This window comes from Propithecus coquereli, unplaced genomic scaffold (assembly GCF_000956105.1).
Source record: "Propithecus coquereli isolate 6110/MARCELLA unplaced genomic scaffold, Pcoq_1.0 Scaffold267, whole genome shotgun sequence".
Lineage (NCBI taxonomy): Eukaryota > Metazoa > Chordata > Mammalia > Primates > Indriidae > Propithecus > Propithecus coquereli.
In genome coordinates this window covers 1024484-1042796 of record NW_012148252.1, presented here as the reverse complement: position 1 = coordinate 1042796, position 18313 = coordinate 1024484, and the positions used below count along the sequence as shown (strand labels likewise).

Here is an 18313-nt window from a genome sequence, read left to right as displayed (position 1 = left end):
AAATAATAAGCTTCACATTTTTGTGCCATATGCCTTCTACATTTTTTTTACATATTCTTTTTTCTAAATAAAGGAGAGTTTTCAAATACTTAACAGAACTTTCAGAAGAGATATCATAATTCTGTCTGCTTTTTTGATTTATGTCATGATCAAGCAGCGTGATTTTATTTATTTCTTAGTTTGATGGAATTCAATCTTACCTTGATATTAATCACAGTAGATCAGCTTTTCCCTATTCTCATGTCTGGATAAGTTCATTTCTGTGTAATGACATAGGCAAAGTTGTTAGAAACATACATACGTCACTTCTACATTTATTTGTCTAATACATATTTAGTGAATACCTATCAGGTAGAAGACACCATACTGTATGTGTGTGCTACAAGGGAAAGCAAACCCGAGATGGGCCCAACTTCATTTCCTACCACTTGAGTATATTTTGCAGCAACTCTACTCTATTCAATCCTATTTCTCTGAAAATATTGCCTGTACAAATTTAGGGATAAAAAATTTCACAAACTGTTATTGTTGTATTAATTATGTATCCTTAAAGAAATTGTATACATGTAATTTCTCCTACATAGCAATAGTATACTTTGTTCTTGTTGTTGTTGGAAATGTCTATTGAAGTAGCTATTTCTTGATTGAACCATTAATCCATGTAGTATAATCAATTCAACTATTCTACTTTAATGTATCTTTGTCCTAAAATACAGAGTTTCAGAATATTAGCACAGAAAAGGATCTTAGAGTTCAAGTAGTACAATTCCCAATTTTACTATAAACTGTTGTCTAGCTAGGCAAAATGAGACATTAAATGTGAAAAAGCCAATTATCTGTTACTAAACCCGGTCAATTCAATGCACTACAGTCAAATATAAGAACTTACTGCAGGCCTAGTATTTGAATGGTACATGGTATTAGTTTATATTTTTGTCATTATATGCCATGACCTTCAAGTAGAGTTTAAAGAATTTAGTATCATTTTTAGAAGCTTAGCAAATGGTGAATGAATATTACTGAGGAATATTAATTTCTTTCTTTCTTTCTTTATTTTTAATTAGATTTATCTTAGGGGTGGTGATTCCCTGTGAGCAGCTTTCTCATTTTAAAGGTGCTAAATTGCCCATCTCACAAATAATCAAATTGCTGTAACTTCATCTATATTATTTACACTTGGTTTTTTTTTGAATTGCTCCTATTATGCAAATCAAACAGCAGATGATATATTTTGAATTTCCATTTAAAAGAACACATTCTTCCTCCTGTTGAAATTTGTAATGCTATTATGGGTCTGGTTTCCATTTATCAAGCACCAATATTTTCTTTCTCTTTACGCAGTATTCTAAATATATGCAGCTTTCTCATTTGTACGTTATTAATTTGTCCATAGATCATATACAAAAGCAATTCCGTCTGTGGTTAAAAGGACCTATCTATAGTAGTAATAAAATTCACAACACTAATGATAAACTTAATAGTTCCCAATATTTATTAGGCATTTCCCTTGTGCCAGGAACTCTTCTAAGGGCTTTACATACATTAATTCATTTAATCCTCCTAGTAATTCTAGGAGGTAGGTAATTAATAATTTTAATTTACAGATGAGGAAACCGAATCATAGTAACTTGTCCAAGCAAGCTCTTCAGCAGCAACAAGAGCCTAGGATGCTTTAATATAAAAGAAGTTCTTGAGAGGCATATGGTTCCTTGTAAGAAGGTACTCATTAAAGAGATGAAGGAAACAAAGTTACAAAACTTTAGACTATAGGCCTCCTCCCATAAGAAAAAATAAAACAGGGCTATGATCTGAATGTTTCCCTTAAATTCATATGTTCAAACTTGATCACCAATGTGATAGTATTGAGAGAGCTGAGGCCTTACAAGGTGATTAAGTTTTATTAGAGCAGAGCCCTCGTAGTTGGGATTAACATCCTTACAAAAAAGCTTGAGGGATTGGGGTCTCCCTTTTTCCATCCCTTTTGGTCATGTGAGGATAGAGTGTTCCTCCCCTCTGGAGGATGCAACAATAAGGTTTTGGAAGTAGAGAGACTGGGCCCTCACCAGACAGTGAACTTGCTGGCACCTTGATCTTGGACTTCCTAGACTCCAGAACTGTGACAAATAAATCTCCACTGTTTATAAATTACCCAGTCTGTGGTGTTTTGTTACAGCAGCACAAACGAAGTAAGATATAGACCCATATTTTACTAAGCATTCTTTAATCAGATTAATAAGCACTAGTGTTAAAGAATGCATACAACATGCTACGGTTTATTCTTTGTAATTTCCACTCTCTCATAGATAAAACCATTTATACCTGTTTTGGTGAGACAGTCACACACCAGCCAATAATCCTATTTAGAATAAACCCTCTGTTTTTTTGTTTTTTGTTTTTTTTAAGAAGCTAATCCTTTAATGTCCAAGATTTAATATTTATTTGCCTACTTATATTATCTTTTGATCTCAGGATTTAGAATCAATGTTCCTAATTTTAGGGATGGTAGGAAGGGTCTTACACATGATCGTTTTACGTGAAAATAGAACAAAAGACATTAAGTCTCCTTAATTGGAGAATGGGCTTGTAGAAGGGCTTGTGTGTCCATGAACTATCTGAAACTGGTGTGCAAACAAAGTGTTTAGGTGCTGTTTTTAAGTGGAGTTTTAAATGTTCATCAAATTATCAAAAGGATCTAGCTCCCCCAAATAGTTACTGTTAACTGCATCTAATGACATGCTCAAGGTCATATAGTTGTTTAAACTGGGATTTATTTCCCAGTCTCCTGTCTTCTTCCCAATATACCTTAAAAAAGTAATATTAAACAAATAAAAAAACCCACCTGAAAATCATTTATGTGTTGTTTATTCTTTGGAAAATTCACTTTGACTGGAGTCTAAGAACAAAGCTGAACACCTCTAGTTCTAAGATTTCTATCATAAGTGTTTCAAAATGTATTTCAAAATTCCTAGATAGTCTTCCCAGCCAAAGGGGCACCATTTCTGAATTAGGTATGACGTGCATAAGCACAGCCATTATGACTTCAAAAGTGGCTACAGGCCCAAGTGGTCTACTGGGGAGAACAGCAGCCTTGAGACTGACATATATTAGCAATTTAGCTCTGCCACTTACTAACTATTGATCATAACTAAGTTACTTGACTTTTTAAATGTTTTTGTCTTCTCATCTTTAAATTCAGATGACAACTAGCTCTGGGGGTTTGTTCTCAACATTGTAGATAATATATATAAAATCCCTAACATGGTGTTCAACATATAACAGATATCCAATCATGTTTACTATAACTGCTTGTCTTTGTTGTTAAGTTGAAAAGTAGCATTTTAATTCTGCTTTATATTTAGACTTGGTTAACAATTCTTTAAAAATCCATGTCAATACAGCTTTTAAAGCAAACTGTTAATTATAACCCTACTAATGGAATTATAGCACTGGCAGCAGTGAAGATTAATTATTTTTTAGAACAAAAACCTGTTTTTTATCGAGGACTATAATTAATTTGTGCTAATTACAGGGCACAACGATAAATAACCTGCCAATAATTGATATCCCTTGGTTGATAAGAAATTTAAAATACATAAAAAGATATTTGAGATAAGTATATCACCTGTGGAATCAGTTAGGTATAGATATACTTAACTTTTCTTCTGCAATATTATGACTCTGACGCATCTGGGTAACTGATGCTTCCCCATACTGTGTCACTCACTGCCTCAGGTTAGTTACGCCACAAAATAGAAAATGAAATTCTAAAATGTAACGTTTGCGTTATCCATAAGGCTAGTGCCAAATGATAAAATGCATTTTAGGCAAAAAGATAAGGCTAGTCATTTGGATCCAAGCTAAGTGACGCAGGCGTTCTCACATCCTGCATCAGTAGGAAGGTATTATTAATGATGTGGCCAGTGGATCCTTGGTCAAGGAATCAGAAGTGATGGATTCTTACGTGAGTTAGATTATTTATACACTGTGTGACTCTGGGCCAGTTCTCTGAGCTTCAGTTTTCTCCTCTCTAAATATGGACACTTATTTATCTAGTAAAGTACTTATACTGCTGCTTCATTAGACTGTTGTGTACAATAAATTAAAAAAAACTGATAAGAAAACTACATAGAGATAACTCTTAGAAGTCAGAAATGAAAGAGGTTACAGCTGTGAAAATTGAGCCTCAGGCAAAGTTAAGGTTACCTAGTCAGTTAGAGACAGAGCTATGACCCAAACTCAGATTTTCTTGTTCTTCATCTTATGTATTTGTCCATTTCTTTTTTCCTACTTTAGTAAAAGTATGCTTTTTGAACAACTTGGATTCTACAAGATTAAGCATATTATTATATATGGTGTTAATGCACATATAAATATTAGCTTCCATTCAGTCTTTATTTGAAAATATTTATCTTAAGTCATTAAAATAAATCCTATCACCTCTCTTCTTCAGGAATTACTGGTATTTCTTAAGAAATGCTTAAACATGGAGGGGATACCAATGGTAATTGGACTTGTCAAAAATTCAATTGTGTTTCCATACTGCTTACCCTATAATTTAACAATTGAAAACATTTTGTAATTATGCTTCTCTTGAATTTATTCTGCATTTTTCCTAGCATAAATAAAATTACGGCGATTTGGAAAGATGTCACAAAGTGTCACTATATTCAAGAAGTTCAATAAGCACATTGGTGCCCGCACACAATTCCTGATTCTTTTTATTTTTTCTCCTGTTATCCTTTCCATGAGTGTAGGGTATAAGTTTGCTCTATTAAGCAAAGATAAAGACAACATGATTCATTGTGGCCACTTCTAGGGTTTTGTTTTTTTTTTTCTCCTACAGTCTGTCAGATCACTTTGCAAAGTAATATGAAGAAAGTAGTTAGCACCACTGACAGAAGAATAACAAAAATGCCCAAATTAAAACCCTCAACCAAAGTCATTTTTAAGTTAGTAACATAGCTGCGACCCAAAACAAGCACATTAAGTTTTATAAATTGTGCATGAAGTCACCTACTGTTTTAGCATACTTAAAAAAATCTGTTCCTACATTATCAAAGCTGCCTTTATAGGAGAAGCCTCAGTCAGTGGTTCTGTGGTTCCAGTTGCCAGCATTTTCTCTTCTGTACTTAAGATATAGGATGGTTGACTGCTCTCATAAATACCTGCTGGTTAGGGCTTAGTCTAAGATAAAATGCTGTTCATGGTTGTAATCTAGATTAAAGCTCTCTGTATAGCCCATAAACTTCAATTAAATGCTTCTAACCTTTTGCATAATACTTAAAATTGAAAGACTTTCAGTTTCTAGGTCAGCTCTAGATTTAGGGTATATTTGTGGGCACAGAGCTATAAAAAGGCAGGTTTTAGTCTGATTCAAGTGCTTTTGCTTTTATACTGTAAAAATAGCACGGGAATGAAATGCACAGAGTTTCCAACTATCATAATAAAGGCACAAGGAGGTATATTTTTTCTGTTTCTCGACATACTTTCCTGTTAAGATGTGGAAAATAACAGGTTAAGGAAAATAGTGACAAAGTGGGCAAAAGTACAGGGAAGTGGTAGTATTGAATGACCTAATTCTCAGCGGAAACAAGCTACAATACAGCAAAGGCAGACTGACAAGTTCTCCAGGCAAGATCATGCCAAATAGATTCTCAACTTGCATTCATTTATTTTGTTTCAATAATTTACCTTGCTTTTGCTAATGGAAAAAAAGATTTCTTTCCTCTATTTGTGACTGGTTTAGTTTTTTGTTTATTGTGGAGATAATTTGAGAGACTTCAGACAAGAAATTGCTATTATCCTTTTTTACATTTTAAAATTGAAAATGTAGAGAAAATGCAAACTCTATATACTAATCATATATTAATTACAGTTTTCAAACAGGACTTGAAAAGAAGCAATTACCTATTTGACGCTATCTTGCCTAAACTAGCATTGGTGAAACTTTGATAAATTTAATCAATTTTTTCTGTGCGGAAAAAGGTTAACTCTTAAACACCTAGTATCTTTGGCTGCCTAAAAAAGGGATTACAGCATTTTCCACTATCAAAAGCAAATTTATTGTGAGAATTTTACAAAATCTACCCATGCCAAACAACACGGGGTTGAGGCAAGGCGGGGGCTGTGTGTATGGGCCTGCTCAAATGCTGGGAGTTCTTCTTCCCAAAACACTGGAAAAAAAATGGATTAGTTGCCTTTAGTGCTTACTGGGAAAGCTTTTAAGCAGAGCCTCACTTTCAAATGAGTTTTGGACACTAAGGAGGGAGGTAGGTCTTGGTCAGAGTTATGAAATAAAGTGGTGGTCATCACAGATTTTGGAAGCAGAAAAAATGGACAGATACTTGAACAACTATGGATGCAAATGTTTCAACTGCAAAGTTTTAAAAAGGATTGAGTCTGAAGCTCATATTATTTAATGTTTTATAAAACATCTGCAAGAGGGTAAACAGTAAACTTTCAAGTATGAGGAGGACACAAAACTCTTCCAGGTACCAGCAAGGGTGAAATGAACGTGGTATGTGACAAGCAGTGGCCCAGGCTGGCTGTGATGACACAGAGAAGGATTTAAGTGGCATCGTAAACTATTTTCTAAGGACTTTTCAAACCAATGTGCTACTACAGCCAAAAAGACTAAGAACATGCTGAGCATTGAGCATGAATTCCTAATTGTTTTAATAAGCCACGTGAAAGGCACCCATCGGAAAGAGGTGAATGGAAAGATTCGTCATGAATACTTAAGATATATACGAGGAGTAGCTCTCATCTTTTACTAGCAATCATTCCCTCTGGAATATACTCCTTACTGCAATTGTGAGAGACAGGTTTGAAATAAAGTGAGACAGACCAAGCAGTCCACATGTTAAATATACCAGACATTTCCAATGTGCTCAGATATACCAGATATCTCCAATGTTCCAACGGCATAGATATATTTTCTAAAATTCTCACAATAAATTTCACCACACCACCGACTCCTAACCCTGAACTGTCCGCAGAATTATTAACAAATAAATGATCCCCTAAACCGTCTTTTAATGGAGTTTACGGGCCTCCTCTGACAATCACCTGTTCATTAATACCAATCAACAGCCATCAGTAAAATGGGCAACCCCAATTTGCTTCCCATATAAAAACTACATTATCAACTCTTTAATCTAGGGTAGAGGCAAGAAGGTAATGAGGAATGCTCTTCTGTCATATGGTGCCAGGGCTATTGTGTGCCTGTGTATGGTGTATTTACGTGGGAAAGAAAAAGTGAAAACAAGCTATGCCTGAATCTTAAGTAACTATTTTCATAGATGGCTAATATCCTAGCTAAAACTATATTCTCATGCACATACTTAAACCCATAAAAATAAAGGTATGAATAATGTCTGCATTTCCTTACCTTCTATTGCTGATAGAAGAACCCGGGAATGATCATAAGCAATTACATTTGCATATCTATTCTTTGGTTTGTTTACTTCCAAGTTTGAATGTTCCCATGTGAACTGCTGGCCAGGGTCAATTGACTTTAAAAGAAAAACAGCACATACACACAAAATCAATACTGAAAAACACTGGATTATAGGCATTTATCACAAGCAACAAACATGATTTAAAAAGAAAATTCTGAAGCCATACTTCATCAAGATGATCCTAACTTTGAAGCTGAACACAAATACAACCAGCATAACATGAAATGATTAATCATAGTAAGAAACAATCGTAGTCACCAATATTGATTCAAATGAAAAAAAAATCAATATAGATGTTCTGTTTTATATTGGAAAGGCAGGTTTTTACTATTACTTTTCCATTTTCCTCTCTGCTGCTGTAACAAGTTTACAAGTTATCTTGGTTCAATATTCCTTCCAGTTCTGTGAACATTATTTTATCTTGATTATTCTTCCCTACTCTTTCCTATTTGGACCTTAGCTCAGTCTTTAAGTCAAGTGGTCTTTCACTGGCTTCACTGGACACAGGCTTTACTGTTCCTTCTTCACCTACGTGCTCACATATTAATGGCAACTTTGTTTTGTCTGTTTTTCTATAACGCACTATGGCCAACGTCACAAAGCAATTCTTACGATTGAAACTGTTGAGAATAATAGTAAAGTAGGGAGATCAATTAGATCTAATAATCATGTTAGAATAATTTATAACCCAATACAAATAAAGCCTAATGATTTTTCTATTTATCATTACATCTTTTCCATTTATCATTCTGGGTTATGTTTATAGTTTGCTTCTTTTTATTCCCTATTTTAATCTTATTTTTTTCTGATTTTAATGTCTTTCTTTGATGCCTTAGTTCAACTAAAATTATTCAACAATCTAAAATAAATATTGCACAGATATAAAATATGTAAAATTTTTATAGTTAAGTAGAACCATTATTTCAAGAATGAATTCAGGTTTGATCATAAAACGCTAGGGAACTTTTTAATTTCCTGCAATGTTATGGAACTCAAAACACCTTTTTCTTCATCAGAGGATTCTGACACCTTTTTAAAATTTATAATTTCATGGTATATGGAAACATGAGTTCAGTAATTATATAAACATGATTTTAAACGATCAAAATCAAGTTTTCAAAAATAATGGTAAAATAGGTTTATATCTAGATGAAATTCTTAAAAAAGTAAAGACACTATTGTGTTAATAGAATTTGTAGCAGTTACTTTTGATGCTGAGTATTTCCATTCCTTTATATGTATATGTAGAAGCTAACAGTAAAACATATCCAACACCTGTCGCAATGTTAAAGATGTGTACACTTTCTGTTAAAAGGCACAGAGTTTAGCACAACAGTAAGACTCACAAGTGTAAAAAGTCAAGCCTATTAATAGTCTTGAATAACCTCCAAACATACTAAAATTCTCAGCAGCACAGATTGCAGCCTCTAATTTACTAAAGATTATAAAACCTTTTCCCTTTCTTAGCCTGTGTTAATCTATATATAAAATAGGCAATCAACGAACAGTATTCAGGAAAATAATTACCCATGCCTTAAAGTCTAAAGAATAATAAAGGGACTTTCTAGTTTGCTTTTCCAGGGAAATTTATCATCTCCCCTGCAGAATAAAATTCTCTCCAAGTATTCTAAGAGCTAAAAGAATGGAAGCATTCAGATGCCCAGGTGGAAGCCTTCAAGTCAACCTTAACCTCGTCCACACAGAGCAGGATCATTCAGTGACCAAGACTTGTCTTAAAAGTCTCTCAGATTGATCACACATCTACAATCTCATTGCTACTCCCTAAATCCAGACCTTTAATATCTCTTGTCTAATTGAAATCTCTCCTTTAATCTCTTACATCATTCTTCATTCTGCAGCCAAAGTTGTCTTTCTAAAGCACAGTCCTGGACAGGTTAGGTCCCTGTTTGAGAATTTCCACTGGCTCTGTGTGACTGTAGCCTAAATTCTAAATTTCTTAGCCACAGTCCTACCTATGCAGCTTTAGTCACTTTGCATATACACTCAGTAAGTGGTTCAACAGATGCTTTTTAAATAAATGAATAGAATTAAATAAATAAATGTTTTTGAGAAAAGTTCATAAAGAGAAATTATGGGAGTAATGCCTCTATATAACATGGAAGTTAGAGAACAAACTATGGAAACTTCAATGTACAGGGTACCAAAATTTATTTTATTATTTTATTTTATTTTCCAGGTATTTTATTTTTATTTTTTATTTCAGACTATTACAGGGGTACAGACGCTTTGGTTACATAAATTGCCTTTGCACAGCCCAAGTCAGAGCTATAAGTGTGCCCACGTCCCAGACAGGGCACACCGCACCTGTTAAGTGTGAATTTATCCATCCCCTCCTCCCCGCTCCTACCTGCCCGACACCCTATGAATGTTACTTCCTATATGGACACATAAGTGTTGATTGACTAGTACCAGTTTATTTATTATTGTAGAGTACATGTGGGATTTGTTTTTCCATTGTTGTGATACTTCACTTAGAAGAATGGGCTCCAGTTCCATCCAGGATAATATAATCCATTATCATATGTCTTAGTAATTAAGTACATGATCATGAAATTACAATTACCACTGATATTCCACTTTATACTGATGAACATTATTGGGTATATTATTGATTACACATCATCTTCTCAAATATCTCAAGAAGCTAAACTCAGTGATGTACGTACAGTACTTTTGGTGGAAGATATCACTACCTCTGATAGCCTTGTTTGACTCAGTCTAAGATTACCCCACAGGTGTATAAGATGGCACGCATTTTGTTATGGTAATGAAATTGCATCTATCAACTCAAAGACACTGTTAACTCGTGTCCATGTTCACTCTTGCCACATGTTCTCAGCCCTCTCCATGATTTATTTGATACCTACATTGAAAACTACAAAAACCGGCTATGGAAACATGAGTTGTGTGCCATATATGTTAAATATGCTTAGGTTTAAAGTGTGGCCCATGAAAAGAAGAACTGTAAGTAACAGGATAAGTAAGATAATATCTGCTGGATCACTATGCTTTGACATGCAGTATCCTGTTTAATTTCTGTAACTGTTATAAGGTAGGTATAATTTTTTTTCCATTTGGCAGGTGAGAAAATTGAAGTAAAGCAAGATTAATTCAATAATTCTTACTGGGGGCCTTCTCAGTGACAGGCACTGTGCTACTTGGTGTTTAAGTAATTTGGCTAAGCTCCCCCAGCGAGATTCATAGTTACCCTCAAACCCAGGTCTGCATGATTCCAAAGCTCAGCTGATAACACTAGCTGGTAGTTACTAAGCCATGATGCTACCCAATTATTCAGAATGCCACTGCAAAATGAAGAAGGCCAACGTAAGAAACACGCTTACACACGACTAGCCTTTATCTCGCCAGTCCGAATGATATTTCTTCCAGACTTATCATACCGTGTCATTCTGGGGCAATTACATAAGAAATCAAGTTTTAAAAATGAGGTTGGCTTCACAGGGTTGATAAAACAGATGGGATGCAGCTTACATTTATACTCGTTTTACACGGATCAAACAAACATTGATTAAATAATACTGACTTGTCTTTGTGCGACACAGCACTCATCCATCTGTATCTAGCTGTCTGACTGAACGTTAAACAATACACGACACAGGTTATTATTTTTGGAGCTTGTCGGAATGCTGAGAGTAGTAACCTCAGTAAAGAAGAATAACTACTAAAGTAGGGGAGGCATACTAAGATCTCTTATATTTGGAAAAAAAAATAAAACTGGTTGAGGAAAATCAAATTTTCATTATTCATATTTATAAGGCAAAAATACTACATATAAATAAGACCCTAATTGCTGGTGGTGAAAGTTACTTTGCCTCTTTGTTCTCTGGCTTTTCTTGGTGCTTGTCCTCTTGAAGAAGAGCGAAATGGCCAACATGGAGAAAGAGCAATGTAGACCTTGACGGATATCAAAGTTCATTTCTACTTTAACCTCATATTTTGGGTTGGGTCACCCAGACTATGCATCTTTATATTATAAAGTTGAGCTGAGGTCACCCCAGTATTATTCAAAACAATTTGAAATAAGCACCTTGGTACCTAATGTACTCAATTCTTTCCTCTGGGCTTGCTCTTAGTATTTGGTGTTCCTGAGCTTCACTCTCAGTTATGTTTACTTATCCTCTGGCTCTGTCTAGCCGAATAACCTTCTGTGGGATATCCGCTCCTTCCCAGCACTCAATCTGAAGTTCTACCTTCTGGGCTGGAATCCTGGCCATGTTTCATTCAGTCTCCCTTGAGAAGAATTTTGCAAGTAAGAAATGAAGCAGGCTAGATTTATTCAACCAAAAGTTGATTAACAGACTTTGTCATAAGCTATATGAAAGTTGCATATTACATTATCACAGAACTCATAAATAAGAATGCTACTTCATCATATTAACTTTTGTTTCTCCAGCCAATCAAAAAGCTCCAATCAAATAGACCGATACTGGATGAGCCTTATGTATTATCTGAAACTTTACCAACATGCCAAACCATTTTACATTGCTTCCTGCCTGCACACTTGGCAATCACTTCCCACCACAGCTTTTGACTAAATCATTCTAAAACTAACAACAGATCTGCAACTCAATGGATTTGCTTCACTGAGAAAAAGGTGACCAATTAGAAGGAAAATCCCCCTTGAGAGTGATCTAAAGAAGAAAGGGAATGCCTCAAGTAGACACTTGCCAATATCAATACTTTGCATTTATGTAGTCTTTTTTTTTTGAGACAGAGTCTCACTCTGTTGCCTGGAGTAGAGTGCCATGGTGGTGTCAGCCTAGCTCACAGCAACCTCAAACTCCTGGGCTCGAGCAATCCTACTGCCTCAGCCTCCCGAGTAGCTGGGACTACAGACATGCGCCACCATGCCCGGCTAATGCATTTATGTAGTCTTTAACCTGATAGTCTGCAAGTTCTACCCTTTTATTTTTTAATCAGCTAGACCTTTGTCTTCAACTAGGTAATTGGAAAAATAACCTATCTACAGCAGATGGATTTATAATTTTGCACTGCATTCTTAATAAAAACAGAATTAAAATATAAATATTTATATCCAATATTTATAACAACCAACACTTAGATAACATTTACTATCTTTTATTTGTACTTTACATATATTAACTTATCTTCACAAAGACTCTATAAGTAGTTACCATTATTATCACAATTCTGTAGATGAGGAAACTGAGGTACAGAGAAAGTAAGTAACTTTCTCAGGGTCAAACAGCTAGTAGGTGGAGAAGCCAGGCATGGGGTCCAGACACTCTGGCCCTGGAGCCTGAGGGCCCAGCCAATCATGCTATGCTTCCACTCTAGCTAAGCCAGAAAAGATTCCTTGATGGTTTCAAACTTGCCTTTCAACCATTCTCTTGAGACACTATGCAAGGCAGTCTGGGAACAAAAATCTATGCAGTGCTGCTGATCTATATTTATAATTCTAAACCCAAAACAGGAGAGTGATCATAAATTTGCACATCAGATTACAGTCATTGAGTAAAATTACATCCTGATATGAGAGTGTCCTTTTTCAATAAAGCTGAAGTCATCATCTTAAAGCAAAGTCCTTTAATGTTTCTGTAAAATTCAACCTTTTTACCCAAAAGAAAAATATAATTCAAATATACAAAACACCACACAATACTAGTTGATCTGTGTTCTAGTTTCCCTCACTCCATCAAAAGAAAAACCTCAAAATACTCCCTTTAGAAACTCATCAAAGAGAAACCACAAAAAAGATAGCATCATCCTGTTTTTGTGTGTTTTTAAAACAACTAGCAAAAATTTAATTATATAGAAGGAACAGACCAGCTACTTCGTTAGCCAAACTATGGGTCAGACTAACCATTCTTTTTACAGAGAACTGAACTTTCAATGACCTTAACTTCCAGAAAAATACTATCTTTTTACATAGTCCCCCATCAGAAGGTTTATTTGGTTCTTACTTAGTGTGGTTTGCCCTGAGATATTCTCAAGTCCTTTCTGAGGTTTAGAAGAACTATATGCCATTGACTGTATATTTCTGCAATGAGGCCTTTTTTAATGTTCATTAATGTTCTCTCCCCTGTTTGAAGATGGTAAATTAATATATACCCATTTGAAAAAGACTCATGTTTGCATACATGGGAAGGGCTATATTTTGCACAATTAATGGCCTGTTATTGGCATAATGAATACTTTCTTCAAAAAGAAGAACTTGAGTTCAGTTGAATTCATCAATGCTTTAGAAACTGGAATGTGAGGTAGGGGTAGAAAGTCTGATGATGAGAAAAATCTGGAAGTCAGAAACCAGAGTGTTAGCTTTCTTGTTGCCCCTGATTAGCTTTTGGTAGGTCATGTGACTTAGCTCTGTTTGTTCTGTCTTCCCTTTCCCTACAAATGTCTTTCCAGTGTCAGGTTTGTGCCCTCATTTTCTCTTATCTCCCTTTATCTAATTAGTTGTCAATCTGAGTTTCTCTCTATAAGAGCACTTCTGATCGAGACCACCATTAGAGTGTGAAGGTTTGAAATAGATGCTTTTCAAGACTCTCAGTGGTAACTAATAAATGGATATGGGAGTGCTCCACCTTTAATAGCAGAAAAGGCAGAGAGAATTTACAAATGTATCACATTCATCAAAGGCACCAAAAAGTTTTCAATCAGATATTTTTGTATAAAGTTAAAATTTTGTCTTCAGCTAAGGGATAAAACTGGCCAGGCATGGTGGTTCACGCCTGTAATCCTAGCACTCTGGGAGGCTTAGGCAGGAGGATTGCTTGAGGTCAGGAGTTTGAGACCAGCCTGAGCAAGAGCAAGACCTCATCTCTACTAAAAATAGAAAAAATTAGCCGGGTGTGGTGGTGGTTGCCTATAGTCCCAGCTACTCAGGAGGCTAAGACAGGAGGATCGCTTGAGCCCAAGAGTTTGAGATTGCTGTGAGGTAGGCTGACGCCACGGCACTCTAGCTCGGGCAGCAGAGTCAGACTCTGTCACAACAACAACAACAACAACAACAACAAAAATGTATCAACTTTATATGTTGTCTAATGCTTTGATTTAAAATTGTAACAACATATTATGTAACAAATACTTATAGAAAATCACCTAAAGTAATAATAACCCTACATTATTAGAACTGATATGCAAAGAAGCAAAAAGGATAAACTGTATGTATACATAGTAAATCATTCAGCCATGAGAGGTAAGGATTTGAAGCAACTCTTTGATAAGTATTTTCTTCTAAATGATATCATGGTATTAAAGATGAGTTTATTTCACTGAGCATACTATTTACTCCTAGAAGTACATTAAAATTATAGTAATTTAGCATGAATTAAATAATGATGAAAAACAATAACAAAAACAAAACACTGGATTCTTTTTGACTCGGTAGAGCAACACAATGTAGTCTCTAGAATTCAGATAAGCTATTTTACACTTTAAGTGTGTGACTGTGGGAAAGATTATTTTTGAGAGCTCCTTCCAAATAAGAGCTCAAAAAAGAACATATAACTTTAAGATCTGGAGATTTAAAAGTCCAGAGTTTTAATTATACATTCCTTTTTAATATGCACAACATTTTCGTGAACACTATTAAACACAGAAGAAAGATATTCTAGTTTCCAAAGGCAATGTTCTAGAGGAATAAGAGTAGTGATATGTTTTAATCCTAATGTTTTAGTTATCAGCTATTTATCTCCTACATGGAATAAAGCAAATAATAAGAAAGAGATGGGAAGATTTGTAGTTAATGCTGTTAAAGAATAAAGCATCACAGAGAATCATTTTACAAATATAGTTCACAGATTAGGATTTCTGATGTTATTTGAAAAAGCAAAAAGAAAGAATTTTCAGACAGTTTGAGGCAAGAAAATGTTATTAGAAATTTATTAAAGTAATACCAGTAATTATACTTTATCAAATATAGAAATTTCTAGCCTAATTTTAAACAGAATATTTTTTTTCCTTTTATTTTACTCTACATCCTACAGGCAGATGCATTTAATATTTTAGGCTTTCAGCATTGCCTTGCTTGTCATTTAATAAAAAGTTTCATAAGTATTTCTTTCTCCTTCCTTATTTAGTTTCTGATGTGAGGGGGGACAACAGATGAATTCCTAAATTGAGATACAGATAAACTTTTGTTAATGTCTAGTCAATGCCTTTCAAGTTGTATTTTCTAATTCAGAAAAAATAAAAATTCTACATCCAAATAAAATGAGAAAAGGTAATGCTCTCTCCAAATCTGTGACAAAATACAGAAAATCCCAAATAATTACTTTAAAACCTCTCCAACCCCATTTTATCCTCAAATGTATTTAGTGCAACTGTCTAATTTAAACATATGAATATCCACATGTGCCTTTTGGGCACAGTATATGTACTAAGAACCCCTTGCTGTTAATAACATTAGTCCTTGCAGGTAAGGTAACAAAATACTGCACTAAATATAGCCTTCTAATTAAAGAAGACACACAGGTTGATCGTTACTACTTATACCCATGGTGCCCAGGTTATCTTAAAAAGTATTTACAATCTAAAGTGTAAGGTCTACTTCTCTTTTATCTATGATAACCAAACTAGAAAGGCTACAATAAATTAAAACAATCTGGAATTTTAGACTTTAATATCTTTCTAAACTAAAAGATAACTTTGAAAGATTTGTTTTTGTGTTTAAAATGTACAGTGGTTTTATATTGTAACATTAGAGACTATTCCAAGTAAAATATTACATTAGAAAAAAATCAGTCCTTTGGTTATTTTGTATATTAGCCCTTTGAGAAAAAAATGGAATGACTTGAAAATACCACTATAGGGGTTGTATTTTATCTGATGTTGTATATTGAGTGTTTAGCATATAATGGATTTTAAAATGTATTTGTACGATGAATGACTAAAATGTATGATAGGCAGAATACAGGGCAACAAGTACTTTTGCCCTACAACCTTAGAAATAGTTAAGTAAGTTTCCCCTCTGAAGGTGTAATGATAAAGTAAACATGTATTGGAATAGACCAGAGATATGTGAAATAATTTTGAATAAACAGAATGGCTCCCAGTTCACACGTGGCTGCAAACTGATTCATAAAAGCCATCCTTGACTTTGGCACATTTGAAATTCATTCTAGGCTAACACCTGTAATAGCCCATGATTTCCAACTTTAGCACATCTACTTACCATTCGGTCACACAGAGGCTACTTGCCAGGAAACAGTTCTGTATAGACCATATTGCCAAATATTCTGCATAGCAGTGTGTGTTTATACCATTAATTGACCATTTTAATACAATAGTTTTTTTTTCTTTCATTTTTTTGGCTCGTTTTAACAATAGTGCTTCCCAAAGGTCTCAGAGCCACTTCTGTTGGGAATCGCGGGGAGAATGGAATCCCTATATCCCAGTTTGTACCTGCTGTCCCAGAGTAATTATTAATAGGACCCTCTCTCACTCTCAAAAGTGTCCCAGCTTGGGCAAAAAATTATGTGACCATACACAACTTCTTCATATTCACATCTATATCTTTGGATCTAGGTGAGCATCCCAGTCAGGTGTGTTTATGTATGTGTGTGTGTGTCGGGGCGGAGAGAGACAGAGAGAGAGAAAGAACCCTCTGCTAAAAACTAAGTCCATTTACAAACTCTATCGCATAGATAGATGGCTGGGGAAAGTAAAGAGTAATTTCTACACCACAACACCTTCTCCACTTATCTAACACTGTTGAGGCAACAATTAAAAATTGAACCCAGAATGAGAAAAGGTAGCTGGCCAGACTCAACAATTCACCCTTGTTCAACTTATCTATGGAGCTGCACAGAAGAGGAAAAAAAAAGGAAGAGAGGATACTGTGTGTTTATTAGCTCTCTAATTTAATCTGCTCTCTAATAAACAAGCAATTTAGCTTATTCAGATTATCACTTTTTTCTTTCTTGTAGGGCAGCGCGGAAGATGGGAGGAATGTGGTGGTGTTATGAGCTGGTGGGATATGCATTCAATTGTGGAGCAAAGAACAAAGTCAATGAACTGATTTTATACATTGATAATTCATTCTATAGACAATCTTTTGTATCTAATATTTTATAATGTTTATATAATATTTAAAACTATGATTGAAAGATTAGGTATAATTATGCCATAATTTCTTTTTAATGCTTTGGAAATGAAACCATAGACTTATTCTATTGTTTATTACACAATTTAACCATCATACATGGCTTCAAATATAATATATTCTAAGTGTTGGAACATATACTCACATGTCCTTTAAAAATCTGCCTGCAATAACATATCTAAAGAAATGCTATGTCAGTCAGTAGGAGAGAAAGTCAGTCGCAGACACATAGACAACAGAGGGCATCAGAAAGATGGCAGCATTCAGTCATCACAGCTTAATTACATGGCCATTAGGATCATACAACTAATGAAAGTCAGGTCCACAGATTCCAATTCTTTCCCAAGTTTACAAAACTAAGGATCAGTTTCTGCAGTAAAGTGACTTTGTTGAGGTACTTTCATGGTCTGGAGGTCTGGCTTGGGATCACTTGGCCTTCCCTATCTGAATCACATTCATCCCACTGTATACTTTCCTCAAAAACTATGCTAATCATTGATTCACCCATTTCTTAGGGTTAGATTTCAGATATATTGTCAGATACTAAACTCTGCCTAAAAGCCTTGAAAGTGAAAAACAAGGCTTTCCCTGGACAAATGTATAGGATAGCCATTGTAAAATCATTTACAATAATTTAAAAAAGCTTGGAAATAGTCTTAATATAATAGGAAACTGATTTATAATATGGAAAAGTATGAAGCTATTGAAATTGCTATGCATCCACTGACATGTAAAGATATATACTTTT

The 18313-nt window shown here is 34.7% G+C and overlaps 1 protein-coding gene across 1 annotated transcript in view; it reads right to left on the bottom strand.

Moving 5' to 3' along the window:
- The window catches only part of PTPRD (protein tyrosine phosphatase, receptor type, D), a 439560-nt gene that overhangs the window by 74305 nt on the left and 346942 nt on the right, over nt 1-18313 (bottom strand). Inside the window, exon 25 of the mRNA XM_012647380.1 lies at nt 7391-7514. Coding sequence (XP_012502834.1) covers nt 7391-7514 — 124 coding nt within the window. The remainder of the gene's footprint in view (nt 1-7390; nt 7515-18313) is intronic.